Source organism: Salvia miltiorrhiza, chromosome 7, assembly GCF_028751815.1.
Source record: "Salvia miltiorrhiza cultivar Shanhuang (shh) chromosome 7, IMPLAD_Smil_shh, whole genome shotgun sequence".
Lineage (NCBI taxonomy): Eukaryota > Viridiplantae > Streptophyta > Magnoliopsida > Lamiales > Lamiaceae > Salvia > Salvia miltiorrhiza.
In genome coordinates this window covers 18,221,570-18,238,988 of record NC_080393.1, presented here as the reverse complement: position 1 = coordinate 18,238,988, position 17,419 = coordinate 18,221,570, and the positions used below count along the sequence as shown (strand labels likewise).

The 17,419-nt window shown below is 36.6% G+C and overlaps 1 protein-coding gene across 1 annotated transcript; it reads right to left on the bottom strand.

The window, feature by feature from the left end:
* Positions 1-922: 922 nt before the first annotated feature.
* On the bottom strand, positions 923-1,852 carry LOC130993921 (uncharacterized). The gene has a single exon (XM_057918957.1). The coding sequence runs from the start codon at positions 1,850-1,852 to the stop codon at positions 923-925; it is 930 nt and encodes a 309-aa protein (XP_057774940.1).
* Positions 1,853-17,419: the final 15,567 nt, after the last annotated feature.

Genomic DNA, 17,419 nt, shown 5'->3' with positions numbered 1-17,419 from the left:
TCAACAAAGCGAAATTAAACCATTTAATATTTCTAAAACTCAGCCCCCCTCACTTTTATTGATACAAAGATCGTTCCATTTAACCCATGGAATAGAACTGGAACTCGCACTCCCACCCCATAAAAATCGGCCAAAAAGATAATTCAAGGATCTCACAGTTGATTTTGGAATAAATGAGAAGGAGAGTTGATAAATTGGAATAGCCTGCAGGACTACTTTCACCAAAGTAATCCGGCCAGCCAGAGATAGTTTCCTGTTCTTCTAACCATCAATTTTCTTCTTGACTTTCTCCACCAGGTAGTTCCAATCCACGACGCTTTTTCTGCAGCCACCAACTTTGATTCCTTGGTATTTGAAAGGAATGCAACCGACTTTACAATTCAGTATGGTCGCCATCTTTTCCAAATTGCTGCCATCAACCCCGATACCCATCAGACTACTTTTATTGAAATAAACCGCAAGACCCGACATCAACTGAAACAAAATCAAAATGTTCTTCACCGCCTCAACATTCCTTTCATTATCATCCATAATGAAGATGGTATCGTCCGCGTATTAGAGGTGGGAAATCTTGATTTTATCTTTTCCAATCTCGGCCGACTGCAGAAGTCTTCTTTCCACCGCTCTGTCGATCAAAGATTGAAGACCTTCAGCCGCGATAAGAAAGAGGAACGGAGACAACGGTTCCCTCTGACGGAGACCTCTCTCCAGATTGAATTCCCTGGAGGGAGAGCCATTGATCAGGACGTTCACCGATGCCAAAGTGAGGCAGCCTTTGATCCACCTCCTCCAAGTAGGGTCAAAATTGAACCGTTCCAACATAATGTCAATGTAGTCCTACTCCACCGAGTCATATGTCTTTGCGAAATCAATTTTGAAAATAAGTCTCCCCTTACCCCTTTTCTTAGCTTCAGCAATAACCTCATTCAAAATCACGACTCCGTCGAGGATAAACCGACCACTGATGAAGGCGCCCTGATTTTTTGAAATGATTGAGTCCATAACTGCCCTCAATCTTCCCAGCTAGGACCTTGGCAATAATATTGTAGAGGTTGCAGATGAGAGAGATTGGTCTGAACTCATCAAGAGAGTACGCCTCATCTTTATTAGGAATTAGTACTATGAAAGATGAATTGCAGTCGCGGGGGATTTTACCTTTTGTGTGGAAGTCTTTCATAACCTGTATAAAGTCGTCTTTAATAACCTCCCACGACTTTATCCAAAAGTTAATATTAAAGTCTTCCGGTCCCGGACTTTTGTTTCCTTCGCAACTCCAAATGGCATCTTTAATTTCTTCTTCCGTGAAGGGTCTGATCAGCCACATCTTATCCTCATTCGAGAGTTTTCTGGCAGCGAAATCAGAACGTAGGATCGGTAGAGTTCTATTTCTTTTCCTGAAATTTTTTTCAAAAAAGTTCTTCACCCTCTCCTTGATGACAGTTGGCTCATCGATCCATTGGTTCTCGAACATCATTCCTAACATTTCATTCTTCTTTCTTCGGCCAACAATAACTTTGTGGTAGAAGCTAGAATTCAAGTAACCCTCCTTTAGCCATCGGGCTTTTGCTTTATGTTGCAATAGGCTAATCTTATTCCTCGTTTGCAGGATAAGATTGGCTTTGATTTTGTTCCTCCTAATGGTTTCCTTCTCATCCAGGCCAAAAGCATAATCAAGGATGTCCCATGCTTGGAGCTCGTCCTTCAGAGATTTGATCGAATGCTCGATGTTTTCAAACGAATTCTTGTTCCATTCTTTCAAGACTAACTTCAATTTCTTGAGCTTTTCTTTGAACACGAAGCAACTCCAACCCGGAATGTTCGTTTCTTCCCACACTTTCTGTACCACTTGCATGAACTCAGAATGTGAAATCTAGGCGTTGATGAATTGAAACGGCTTAGGCCCCTAATCTACCGTTTTTGTTGTAAGAAGTATCTGACAGTGGTCTGATATCGATCTTTGTAAACCTCGGCCGTTGGAAGATGGCCACACTTTAAGCCAACATTCGTTGACAAGGAATCTATCCAATTTGCTTTCGCAGCCCCCATTTGGTTGATACTACGTAAACTTCCTCCCTTGAATTCTAATCTCCATCAACTCACTCTCCCGAATGAAGGTATCGAAGCGTCTCGCGTCCGAGTTCCCATAGTTCTCCCCTCTTCCCACCAGTTCGTCCAGTTCTCTAATTGCATTAAAATCTCCCAACATACACACACATTTATCCTTATTTTGCTCAGCAATAGATCGAAGCATATCCCAGAGAATGATCTTATCAGGAGTATCCATTGGAACATAAACATTAACAAAACAACAATCTTGCTTACCTGGTATCCAAACCCCGTTTACAATCACCGCTCCCGGGATATCCCATCTACTTGATGCCGCGAACCTTTATTCCACACGCTAAGAATGCCTTTGGATCTGCCTTCAGAATTCCTCACTGCTGTATCATAGTTGTTTGCTCCCCACCGCGCATTGCAAACATTATATGAGAAAGATTCCATCTTTGTTTCCTGAATAAAACAAAGATCGATTTTTTTGGTATCTAATCATGTCACTGATATCCCTATGTTTAGCAACACTCCTCAAGCCCTTGATATTGTAAGATAATAACTTCATGGAATACCGATTTGTTCATCTCGCAGCACACTATTGACTATGTCATCCTCTCTTAATTTGCGGTAAGATTTGCGCTGCCATTTCAACATCTTGAAGATTACTTGTAAGACCAAATTCTTTCCCAAAATTCCACACTTTTAATCCCTCTTCCACCCTCTTTGACACAATCCTTTCATTAGAAATTCCAATTAGTCTTCCTCTGTTGGGATCTTCACCCTTTTTCGGTTTTCTCTCATATTCAATTTGAGCATTGAATTTTCCCCATCTTTGTCGTTCTTTCACCTTTGCTTGTGCCCTCCGAAGCTTTTTAATTTTCTTGGGGGGAACATGGTTATCCGGCTTGCTATTGCCCCGAGCCTTTCTAATTTTCTTTTGGGATCTGACGGCTTCTTCTTTCGTTTCTCAGTGCTCGATATTCACCTTCTGCCCTTCGGACCCTTGTTCTGAGCTTCTCAAGCGCTCCCCGTAGCTCAGCTCAAAACCACCGAGTGTTGCCGCTTCTCTCTCCCAAGATTCTCTAGACAACGATCTAGTCGCCATTGCGGATCTACTGTTTTCGTTGGTCGGGGGAGGATGAGCTTTTTCTTTCAGGTTTGGGTTAGAATCTAGGGTTTTGTCTTTCTCTCCCCCCTGATGGTCGTAGTCCTCCGAAGATTGGACTGGGTTATTAAGAAGATGTTGGGCCACAACCTAGGATTTTTGAAAATTCACCTCTCTAAATTCAATTGGGCTTTCAATAAGATGTCCGTCCAGGCGCACTTCACGGCCCAAATGACTTGTGGGTAATCAATTGAATTTAATCTCAGGGTGCAGGTAGCCGCCTTACCATCATGAGATATCTCGGGAACTATTGTTCCAACGGTCTTGCCCGCGCAATCCAAAAGGTCGTCTGCCTGGGTAACCGAAACATCATCCTTCTAATTTTCAACCGATGGATTTCAAATGTGAGCGATCGTCGACGACGTTGAGATGTCGTCCCACGACCAGTCCGAGTCTGAATCGTTCACATCTCTACTCCTTGCTTCATCCGATGGTAGGACATTATGAAAATGTACTTCTTCAATCCGGATTTGGAAACTCGCTCCATCGATTCTGTAGTGAAGGATTCTATCCACCGATTTCAGCCATGTGGAGACTTGGATGAAGGCTGCATCCAACCTTTCTCTGTACCTTGTACCTTCGTCCATCTTAAGGACCAATCCTATTTTTGCACATGCTAGGTCGAAGAATCTGGGGTTCCATGCATGGAGAGGCACCCGATCCATCTGGTCCAGACGATCATTTGTTGATTAACGTCCACGTATCTCCAAGGTCTGAACCATTGGAACCAGAACGAGCTCCACTCGTCGAGTTCGGCCATTACACTTTCTACTAATTGCTCGCTTGTCTTTTGTATCAGCACCAAGTTGCCTCCAAGAGAAGTCACCTTAAGTTTCCTCGTGCACTCGCAGTTAATTTTCTCTGTGATGTCTTCCCAAAGAAACTCATTTTTTATGACGCTGGTATAAGTCCCTCGGAGCCATTCTTTTTTCGAATCCATGGGTTGAAACTGAAAAACTTCATCACCTGGAGGTTCCTCAGCTTTCTTTCCAGTGAGAACCTCCATGAAGGACACTCCTTCTTTTCTTTTACTTAGCGCGATTGAGCAGCTCTTGATTTGTTCCTTTTGTTCCACATTTCTCCTTTCGAGTCCCTTGCAATCTATCTCTTCTTTTTCCCTTCTAAATCTGGGTTTGAAGACCCTTATCTTGTAAGTACCGATCCATAGTTTATTTAACTCTTGCAGTAGTTTCTCATGGTGTTCAACATCTTCGAATCTGACAAATCCAAAAGGTCATCCCTTTAGATCCCATTTTTTTGGGCAGAAGATATCTGTAACCTTCCTAACACTCCCAAACTTTCTTTTAAGAAAATCAACACTGCAATAATCGGGGATATTGTTGAAGAAGAAAGTGGTCGTCCTATCGCTTTCATCTGGCTTCCACAATCTTTTACCGACAATATCACTTTGGTTCCAGTTTCTTGTAGCACTATTCCATGTATCGCCTCTCCGTCGAACAGCTTTCTTTCCAGTGAGAACTTCCATGAAGGACACTCCTTCTTTTCTTTTACTTAACGCGATTGAGCAGCTCTTGATTTGTTCCTTTTGTTTCACATTTCTCCTTTCGAGTCCCTTGCAATCTATCTCTTCTTTTTCCCTTCTAAATCTGGGTTTGAAGACCCTTATCTTGTAAGTACCGATCCATAGTTTATTTAACTCTTGCAGTAGTTTCTCATGGTGTTCAACATCTTCGAATCTGACAAATCCAAAAGGTCATCCCTTTAGATCCCATTTTTTTGGGCAGAAGATATCTGTAACCTTCCTAACACTCCCAAACTTTCTTTTAAGAAAATCAACACTGCAATAATCGGGGATATTGTTGAAGAAGAAAGTGGTCGTCCTATCGCTTTCTTCTGGCTTCCACAATCTTTTACCGACAATATCACTTTGGTTCCAGTTTCTTGTAGCACTATTCCATGTATCGCCTCTCCGTCGAACAGGGTTTGGGTTCTTAGGGTTTGGGATGTATGACTGCCTCGCCGGTTTGCTCTCGGAACGGGACGGACCTACCTCTCTCTTCCTCACCACTCTCCACTCGCTCTCCATCCTAATTCATTAAGATAGTGTTATACAGAATTAGTCTTATTTTATGAGTTCTGGTCTTTTTTTATAACAAAATTAATTTTAGGTAGAATCGTAAATGAGCATAGCCATTTGCAAATTATTCGAGGCTCGACTTCAGAAAAACTCATTTAAGGCTCAATTTCATAATAAACGAGTCGAGCCTGAATTCAATTTTAAATTCAATAATTTTATTGAGTCGAGCTCGAGCTTGACAGTGTCGGACTTATTGGGCTCACGAACATATTTGAATTCGTTTGTTCACAAACTTTCAATCGTGCACTTAAATGAGTCGAGCTCGAGTTTGAGTAACAGGATCATCACATTTTGAATATAATTTTTAGTTTTTAACGAGCTCGTGCTCGAACATCATTTATACAAATATCAGACGAGCTAAGCTCGAGCTCAAACTCGAATATGACATTATCAAGTATGAATAGGGGTGAGACGGTACGATTGATCATTAATTTATTAGCAACATTAAAAATATATACCGCAATTAACATAGTGTAATAGTAGTGTTGGATTACAAATCTCAGCCCAATTCTAGATCGTGAAATTACCTGCGTGAGTACTGAAAGCGAAAAATGGAAAATACAGAATTTAGAAGGGAATAAAAGAGGTTATATCCTTTTTTAGAGCGTGTGTTACAAATCAAAGGAAGGCCTATTTATAGGATACATCAGACAGGGGTAGAATAGTAATTCCATGTCTTAGATCATGCAATGCGCATGTAAAAATATGACAGAGCTGGACTCGCTATGTCAGAAACAGTTATTCTTAGACTCTCTTACCATCGGTGTACTGCGACAAAGCTGCCTCTGGTTATCAACAGAGTTTCTTTTTCTCGTCCACGCATGTTTCGTACAGAGGGGGCACACTCTCTCTAAATAAGACCTTCGTTTTTACTCTGGCTCGCATTCATGTTTGACTTTTGCGCGGCACCTATACAGAGCTGTAAACAAATACTTATATAGAATGGATTTTTCACACACGCTTTACTCTGACGCTTCTATGTCCTTGTACACGTGTAACGATCTCCAGTACTGGCATGGATTACTTCTCATCACGTAGTATAAATAGCAAATCAAGTATCGTATCCACATGGACTGATAAATCGAAACACAATGAATAGTTCTAATAAATACATATTCAATACTCAGGCAAACAAAAATATGGTAGAGAATAAAAACTAGACTAAAAATAGAACAAATAAAAATCAAGAGAATAAACCAAATAATAAAGACACTGACTCTAAGGAATGTACTATCGTTAATTAAATACATGCATTCAACCTATTGACTCAATTATCAATTTTAATCCAGTCATGATGAAAGATCACAATCCTATTCATAATATTCTCTAATGAACAACTATGAAAGTAGATTGATAAATTCCCTATCACATTCAAGTCTCAAAAGAATAAATTAATTTTCAATAGCACACAAAGAATAACTTCCTATAGCCCACTTATCTCATTAAAGTCTCAAGGTAAAATTATGTCATGTATTCTTGAATCGGCTGAAGAATTATCACATTCAAGTCTCAAACTGAACAACTAGACATGCAAATTATTGATCAGGTAATTCACAAAAAATAAAACACCAAGAATCCTGAATCACAAGTTGGAGGGCGAATGGATATCAATAAATCAAAAACACATATTCAATCAACTAAGACAAACCCTAGAATCAGAAACTAAACTAGCCAGATATATGAATTAATTATGAAGAAACAGTTGGAATCTTCAATCTTGGAGAAAATAATATAAGCTATGAAAACTATGAAAGAAATAAATTATCAAACTAAAAAGTGAAAAATATGAAAAGAGGGAGAAGAGATGTGTCTAATAGGTCAACAAAATGACCTATATATAGGCACATGGGATAAATACAGTTCATAACTCGAAAATACTAATTTTTTTTTTTGATAAGGGAAAAAGCTTTATTAAAGAGAAGGTACAAGCAGTACCAGAAACAAATCAGACAACAAGAAACAAAAGGAGAAAAGGAGGAAGAAACATGGGAAACCAAGACACCACAGAACTAATCTCAACCATGTAAACTGACCGCTGCATTCCATCTGCAGAAATCTGAAGTGTTCAATTTCAGATTGAAAGCCAAGCTCCAACCCCAAATTCTTGTCTTGATTTCAGAAATCATTCTCTCCTTAATCCAAGAGCCTTGATTGAAAATGCATTCGTTTATCTTCTTCCAAACGCACCAAACAACACAGATCCAAACTGCTGTTAAGAACATGACGTCTTTTTTGTGCCCGAGGTTAACAAAAACATTGAAGTGGGGCTTCGCCTTATGATGAAAGACAGCTTGCTTGCCCATCCACTGTATTAACTCCTTCCAAACTTCCTCAGATTTCGAACAAAAGAAAGTCTTAAAATATGCCCAAAAATTCAGAAAGTCTTAAAATTCGCAAAATTCGATTGGCCACTATTCACTTCTTTGCGCGACTTTATTGTTTCGGCCATATCTCCATCGTCCGAACTCCGATTTGCAATCCTTTTGCGTTCGAACTCATATCGAGATGATTTACAACTTTCATTCATACCATATTTCCAAAATCAATTTCAATATTTCTATAGATTTCATCAAATTACGAACATGTATCATATTTCACAAGATAGATGAATTTAAGCACAAAATAATCATCGAACACTCAATTCTTTACAAAATTGACATGAAGAGAATATTAAAAATCATAGAAAAATGAGTATTATCAATGGTATACCCTAATAAATTCCTCATACTGTATACCTTACATTTACCTTTGGTATGGAGAAATTTTTTCATACTTTTACCTTATCTTTACATATAGTATACCTTAATTACGGTGTGGAAAAATATATTATACCTTTACCGTACCTTTATTTCGCTATACCGTATCATGTTTCAATATGCCGCACTTTCACGGTATATTGAAATTGATAAATTTTGGTACGATATATCGATAATATATTTTTTTAAAACTTGATTACCTAATGAACAACATCTAACAAATATAATGTCAACAATAAAACTCAAACACAATAAAATAAATAAAATACAAAGTTTATTCATATCTCAATAATTTCAAGTTAGTACAGGTCTACAACATAACAAAATTAACATTGTCTAATCTCAAATCTCAACAATCAAATTTCAACTAAAGCAAATTCAAATAATCAACAATTTTCACTTCAAATTCCATATCTCACGAAACACGCAAAGTTTAAAGTTAACTAGTACATATATAGCTAAAAATAAAGTTTAAATAATTAAAAAATTAATACAACCTTACTTTTTAAGTTATGTAGCCAAAATGGTAGACGCTGGAGTGATAGTTTGAGAACTATCTTGTTTGTTTTTTACATCTACTAAAAACAAAAACAAAAAAACAAAAATATCAACATTATATAAACAAAGGAACTTGATAAAATATATAATAAACTATATAAATATTGTAAGTTAGAAGTATTTATTATAGAACAAAAATCCTAATTATATACTACTCCATATAATATAATATAATATAACTATGTAACCCACGTAAGGTGAATATATATTATAACTATGTTATAATATCAATATGAAAAATACTATAATTTCAATTATATTAAATTGTATAACCTATATATTATATTTTGTTCATTTTTATATCATTTGATGATATTTATATTTTCAAGTTTGTATATTTTTAGGTCCCGGAAGGTCAGGATAGGTGTATGGGGGGATACACCTATAGGCTATTTTCAAAACACAAAACAAAATAATCTTTTGAAGTTAACTGAAAGAGAAGACTTCAGTTAAACAAAGGTTGAACACTGATGCTGAAGATGACTTCAGTAAAGAGATATCAGTTAAGCACGAGATTTTAACTGATATTCACGTAGAGCTTCAGTCTTGATTTAGAAACAGAGGAGTGTTATGAATCTTACTGATTATCCGAAGATTGGTCAGTTAGACTAATAACACTGGCATCGGAAAACTTTTACTTTGAAATAGCCTTTGTGAGTTAACACGTTGTCAGATTAAGGTTTCACTTTGCGATTAATCAGTTTTAGTTAAGAACAGGTTTGAGCACAAATAAGAAAGTACGAACTGAAAGCGATAAAAGACAAAGGATTTTTAAGTGGTTCAGAACAAGTTCCTACGTCCACGGTCAGTTGATCACACTGACAAACACTTTGGGCTTGTGCTTACGGGTGCACAACAAACCTTACAACTGAAAATCAAATTTTTAGTACCAACATACTAGGTTGGATTTCTCGCTCACTCTTAGCACGCTAAGACACAACAATGCTTTTGCTAGCGCTGGCTAAGATCTCTTGGAGTCAGAACACTGGTCTGAACTCCGCTCTACTCAAACACTCTTTTCGCTCAGTTGAAAGGAGGTTCAAAATACCAACTAGATAACAGAGAACAGGCTTTCTGTATCAGAACTTAGGCTTTGGATATACAGTGTATTTGCCTAAGGATCTAAGAGAATGTAGGTAATCAGTAGTCTGATTTTGGCTTTGTGAATTCTCTTCTTCGATTCAAACTTTGATAGCTTTGAATGGCTGAGTTGCAATTTCGGCAGCGCTTCAGCTTGTGCTTTTGAATCGGTGAAGATTGAAGTGATCCTCGAGCTCTATTTATAGGAGAGGTCTTGAATAGATCCATTGGCGGAGATGGTCTTCAAGAATTCATCCGTTGTGAGAGTAATTTGAATTTGGGCTGAGGTTTCAATCTTCAAGGTTCTTTGTTTGGTGAGAAACCGCGTCTCAGGTACTGGAGATAAGGCGCCTCTGAAAAGTAATCACCAAAAAGGAATGTTCTGCAGAGAAATAACGATCCTCTGTATCTCTGCATTTAATGCGGCTGTACTTCGTGTGCGTGGCTTCCTTTAAACTTCTGGAGATTCAGTTCGAGGAAGAATGTCAACTGATACTTGACTTTAGTATCAGTCTGCCGAATCCACGTAGCCAGCATTGATGAATCAGTTATGATTGATTCTTCAGTTAAGAAACCCGTTCAGTCAAACATCCGTATTTGACTTTGCCTTTAATTGCAAACATCAGTTGAGTTATTCAGTCTTCAGTCTTTAGTCTTCAGAACACTAAACAAACTAGAAAGAGAACTCCAACACTTAAGTTCTAAAGGTTCTAGTCTATTACAAAGAAAACCTAAGGATTTTGGTATCATCAAAACTAGGGCTAGGATATTTTATTAAGTTCTCAACATATATATTCATATCATTCAATAATATAAACCAATATTTTAAAAATATAAAATATATATTATATATTTTAAAACTATAGATTTTGATACGGTATATATCGCAATTTTCGGTATACCGGCAACTGCCGTATATCGGAACAAGGTACGATACCTTATTACTGGTATACAGGTATATACCAGATATTACGGTAATAAGGTATCATATATACTTTGTTTCGGTATATACCTTTAATACAATGTTTATTGATTTTGCTGGTATATATTGTGGTATCGGTATACGCCAGTATACCCCAATATCTGAAAAACTCATACCTTTACCCTATCGTAAATCTTCGGTACGGTATCATACGTTATCGAAAAATTCGATATAGCTTAAGTTCGGTATTTACGGTATTTTTAAATACGGTATGGCCGATATATACCGAGTTTTCTGTTTATTTTTCAAACCCTAAGTATAACATAAGTTTAGTAATTGGATGGCGAGCCAAGCTTGATCAACAAGACATGAGCTTAAATCAAGCTTGAGTCAAACTCGAACACCCGGATATTGAAACGAGCCGAGGCAGCTAGCATTCGGCTTAACTTGTCAACAATCCTAAGATTTTGTAATCTTAGGTCAGTTCGTTCTCAAGTAATGTCAAATTAATTTAATCTCGAGTAATTAAATACACTCTTAATGTACCGTATTTTTGCCTATATTATTAAGCTCAATATTCAACTATATAAGGGTGTTTTTTTTTTTCATGTAAAACATCTTTCACTTTTGTGAATGAATTTATTAAGATCACGTGAATTCAAGAACTACATACTATAGTGCGTACACATTACATTATATTATCTCCATCTCAGACTTATAGTATGCATTTTTTGTTATTTCGGTGGACAGTGGGTTCCAAAAACATGTGCATATTCTATTTTTGAAAAATATAAAATCACAAATCTCTTATTTAATTACTTTTTAATTTATTTACAACTTTATCACAAATAATCCATCAAAACACCCCTTTTTTTATATCATTTATCACTCATGACACTATAATAAAAATGAATCTCTTTCTACATTTATAATATACTCATTAAATAAAACTCGTACCCAAAATTTGTTGTGAACGATATTTTAAGACCATGCGGGTAGCACATAAGTATCATTTGTTGCACCAATTAGTTTAAGTGACTGCTACGTTTGGTTTGACAAAGTTATGCATGTCAAATCAATTACTTGAAAATCCCATTATTGTTTTTTTCCAGATAGTAGAGAAAAAAAAATCTTATATATCACGAGATAATATATTAAAATAATAATTTAGATTTTATAATGATGAAAAATAAATAAAAAGATTTTTTTTTTTGACTTAAATCCCTGCTTTGTTCTTCATTAATGAATCCAAAATTAAATACATGATCAAATATATTTTTGGTCGTAAATCGTCTTTTAAATAGGACAATTTATAATCAATAATATAGAAATGGTTTCCTATGAACTTGGGAGTTATCTAGCTGGATTTCGTTGTTGGTTACCAAGAAGGGGAGCAGAGGGTCGGTGTAAGCTTGATTCTTTGCTATCATACGAGCATGGTGTTCGCTGCAGTTAGCCGGCCAACTACAGTCCTACTTGGGGAGTTTCATTTCATGATGTTGGACATTAGGTTTTGTCTTCAACACGATTTTGGGCAGATTGTTCTCTCTACGGACTCGTTGTTGGCAATTAATGCCCGTCGGGATACTTACCAAAGCTCAGAATCTCTGTGTGACGATCTTTGGAAAACTTTTGAACATGCTCACACGCATGTGGTACTTGATTTCTGCCATGCCCCAAGGAATGCAAATTGAGTGACTCATGAATTAACTCATTTAGTTAGTATTTCTTAGGACGTAATAATTTATAAGTTAAATTTTTCATCTTAGCTTTTTGATATTATACACTCCGATTTAAATAAATGAATTCTCTTTTCGCCTAAAAAAATACTCTCCCCATCCCACTTAACTTGAGCCGTTGATTTCGGGCACAAGATTTAAGGAGCTGGTGTTTAATGTTCTAATTATATTTATAGTTTTTAATTATTTATTCTTTCTATCTTTTTCTATGTTCCTCTATCACACTATCACATGTTTCCCTCTCCCATGGGCCTCCCCTTCTCCTATGTTCCTCCTCGCCTCGGCCCTCTCCCCTATGCTGCCGCGCCTCTGCCCTTTCTCTGAGCTGCTACGCTTCCGCCTTCCTCCCTATGCCGTCGTGCCTCTGCCCTCTTCCTTATACCGTTGCACCACCGCCCTCCCCCATGCCACCGCTTCTCAGTTTTCTTCCCGGTACCGCTACGCTACCGCCCTTTCTCCGAGCGACAGCGCCTCCGCTCCTCTGTCTCTAACTCAGACCCTTGATTTACATTGCCTCCCTCGGTGCTGCTATTATCCTGCCCCCTTACATATATATCTTTGCCATGGTCGACCTCTTTTCATTGGGGGGGGGGGGGGGGAGAGAGAGAGACATTAGGTTTTGTTGGAGAATTTGAAATTGGGGGAACTAAAGACGACTCTGGGGAGTTTTATTATTTTCTTTATATTGTACTCCCTCCGTCCCAGCCAAGACGCTACATTTGCTTTTCGGCACGGGATTTAAGGAATTGTAGATTAATGTTTTAAGAGCACCCGCATCGCGGGTGCTCGAGTGAGTACTCGAACTCACTCGAGGAGAGGAGTGGCTTCGAGGAGTGCAATGCGGGGGGGAGGTCCTCGAGGAGTACCCGAGTTATCGGGTATCCTCGAGTGATTTTCTTTTTTTTTTTTCTTTTTTTTTTTTAATTTTCTTCTTCTCTTTAAAAATTTCTCTCTCCTCTTTAAAAATTAAAAAAATCAAGTAGGCTATCAAGGAACCCCAATGCAGCACTACCTACTCAATAACACAACCACTATCAAATAGGCTATCAAGGAACCCCCAATGCGGATGCTCTAAGTGTGTAATAATAAAGTGATAAAGTAGGAGAGAGAAAGTAATAAAGTGATAAAGTAAGAAAGAGAATGTAATAAAGTGATAAAGTAGGAGAGAAAAGGTAATAAAGAAATACTAATTAGTGTTAATTAAGTGTTTAAAATTCTTTATTTTTGCCAAATATAGAAACGTAGCATCTTCGTTGGGACGGCCCGAAAAGAAATATGTAGCATCTTGGGCGGGACGGAGGGAGTAATTTTTAATAACCTTTTTAATTATTATTATTTTTAAAGTACACAAACTACAAATAAAATAATAAAAATTAATAAAGTTGTTAAAAAATTACGAAAAAACTACACTATGGAAAAAATAATAAAATTAACTAAATCTTTTTAAAACTTGAATGAAAATTTATAAATAAATTAATTTTTAAAAGTTTTTAACTTAATTTTTGGCCGAACAAATTTTGTCCAAATAGCACTACTGTTGTTGAAAAGGCGATGCTCGGTGTTCAGAAGAGAAAGAAATCTGGGTTAGGGAACTTAAATAATTAACTGAGTTGATTAACAAAAATTAAGGTGGTCAATTAGTGATTTAGGGCTGTCGAATCGAGTTGAATACTAGCAAGCTCGAGCTTGATTCGAGTTTTTATCTTGTTGATCGAGTTCGGCTCGTCAACCACTTACTGAGCTCGAGCTCGGTTCGAGCTCGAGTCAGGTGATGCTCGATAATGTCGAATTCGAGCTTGAGCTCGAGCTCGACTCGTTGGATGTTGGTATATATGTCGTGTATATATGTCGTATAAGGTTATCTTCATCAATAACCTCAACAACCCAATCTTTTATGAAAAAATCACTTCTACAATCTATAATTTATTTAAATTCTACAATCTTTACACTTTATTAATAGAGGCAAAATGGGATATACCCTTTTTGAAAGATGAAACATAAAATATACTCACTTTTATCAAAACAATAAAATTTACCTACTTAGGACATTTTTACCCTTATGTGTGATTCGCGCATTGCTTGACACTGAAGTGTCGAGCGTCGAGCAGTGAACTGTCGAGCATCGAGGTGTCGAGCAATAGTTCAAATTGATCTATTGCTCGACACTTCGAGCATCGAGCGTCGAGCATCACATGTCGAGCAACTAAGAATTGTCAAGCGAGGCGGAGGCATCAAGCTTCGAGCATTGAACTGTCGAGCAAGGCGAGCAATAGTTCAAATTGAACTATTGCTCGACACCTCGAGCATCGAGCATTAAGTGTCGAGCGATTAAGAACTGTCGAGCGAGGCGAAGGCGTCGAGCGTCGAGCATTGAACTGTCGAGCAAGGCGGAGATGTCGAGCGTCGACATTAATTGTCGAGCATGCCGAGCGAAGTTTGTGAATCGAGCACTATAAAACAAACACGTGAATTTTCGAAATATATCAACTCAATTCAAAAATGTTGTTCATAAACCATAAAATAGTTTTGAATAACAATAACTCATGTATAGAAGACCTCAATATACCTTTCAAACCACCGGATTATGATCGAATCGAAGAAACCCACAATTGAAGAAGCTTTGGGATGAATATTTAAAAATTATTTCGTGTTGTGTTTGATGTTGAAGTTGCAGAGATATATTCACTACCAATTATAGACGCTGACGGCGTGGAGGCGCCGGAGGCGCGGTGGAGAGAAAGAGAGAGAGAGAGAAGAGTGTCTGTGATTTGAGGATTTGGGGGGAAGATGATTTGTTTGGTATTTTATTTTTGTTTTAAGGGTATCTTAGTCCTTTCAACCCCAAAAAGGGTACATTTTATACATTTATTTTATAGTGAGTATATTTTTGTTTTTGTATTTCAAATAGGGCAAAGACTACCATTAACCCTTATTAATAGCCCATTACAACTTAAATATCTTTTCTTTTTATATTATTTATTATCATATTTTTTAGTAATACAATGCCAAGTGGCATCTTTTTATTGGATTAAAATGGTTATCCCCAAGGTTGGTCTGCAATTTGCAGACTCAACCGGTCATTCACATTCCAATTTTTTTTATCATTCTAGATCTTTTTGATTTAAAACTTTTATTTTATTCCACGACCGGTTGTCAGGTTATGAATAAAGTTAATCTAAGGCTCGTGCACTAACTTGAATATTAAAAGCTCAACCGAAGGTTCGTGAACAGGCTCGCCAACATGTTCGCAAACAATCAAATCCGAACATGTTCACGAGCTCAATGAGTCTAGTGCTGTCAGACTCGAGCTCGACTCGTTTCATATCGAATCGAGCTTCAAACGAGCTTTTTTTTTTTTTTTCAATCGAACCTCGAATAACTTGCTAGTAGCTCTGTTCATTACAACCCTAATTAGGGATTTAAATGCCTAATTTTGGGCAAGAAAATGAAATAATTCAAGATAGTTAGAACGGTCCGAAAAGATATTTCTTCTGTTCCAACGAAAGCAGTGTGCTTCTTTTCGGCACGTGATTTAAGAAGAATAAGATTGTAGTGTAAAAGTGTGTAGTGTGTGGGGCTACATTGTTTGTAGTGTAAAATTATTATCAAAAAATGAAATGCACCACTTTCGTTGGGACAGCTCAAAAAGGAATGCGCAACGCTTTCGTTGGGACGAAGAAGTAATAAATTTGATTTAAAGCACGACCAAATTTATTATTAGTGATAATTAACGATTAAATCTATTATTAATTGTGAGTCGCCTTATTGAAAAATAATTCATAATTAAACTTATTTTTTACATTAAATTAACGAGTAAAATTATAAAATTGAGTATTATTTATTTATTTATTGGTGACATTTTTTTAAATGTTAGTCCACTCATATATTACGCCAAACATCGCTACGCTCAACTTTAGGCGGCCATTATATTATGCTCTGAGTTTCAAACTTTTTTATTTATGCAAAGTCGGGATAAATTCTTCTTATCACAATTTTGAGCTGCACTTATTAATGTGGGCCACGACATTGTTATTATCCTTTTATCATTGACCAACATCGTTTTCTTTGAAAGAATAATACAAAACCTCCATCTTCTATTATAATATCTAAGTTACATTTGTTATTTGTTGATGAGGCTTAGCTCAACAGTAATGTTAAGACATCGAGGATATATTCTTTTAAAAGATATTATTAGTTCAAATTTCATGTATTTAATTTTATAGCACTGATGAACTAGATCAGTTAATAGTATTATTCATTTAAAATAATGTTATGACGAACTATTAACACAAAATCGTCTTATTACACGAGATCACGCGATCAAAGAATAGACAGAATGTTCGCAATGAAGTGATTGAAAACAGCATGCATGGACCCCTTTTAAAGATTATATTAATTAGAGAAGATGATGAATCTTATACTTATCCACACAATTATTTGTTAGGAAAAAATTGATTAAGGTTTCGATTTGGACAGGACTCATGAGTGATGGAATATATATATATATATATGGGCGCGTTACAGTGAGATCCCCTACTTTTCGTGAGACACTGAGGATAATGAATTATAAGACATATATACTGATGAACAAGAGTCACAGAGCAGTATATACTGATGAATAACGACATTTAAAAAATTGATAATGAATAAGACATATAAACTGATGAACAAGATAATATATACCGATGAATAATGCAATATATACGGATGAATAACGAAATTTAAAATATTTTGCTCCCTCCAGAATTCGAATCCTGAGAAAAAAAATTCTCCCTCTAGATACAATAATATCAGCCATAGGATTGATGAAATAAACGTACAAGATCGTATCTCAGGTCTCACTAAAAATAGGGAGTCTCATTAGAGCGCTCCCCTATATATATATATATATATACATATATATATACATATATATATATATATATATATATATAGGGATTGGATCAAATAAAAACTCATCTTAATGTACAAACTACAAACCGATTGCACTTAACTTATAAAATAATTGCAATTCACCTATAAAGTATCTGCACTTTGGTGGTCTTGGGT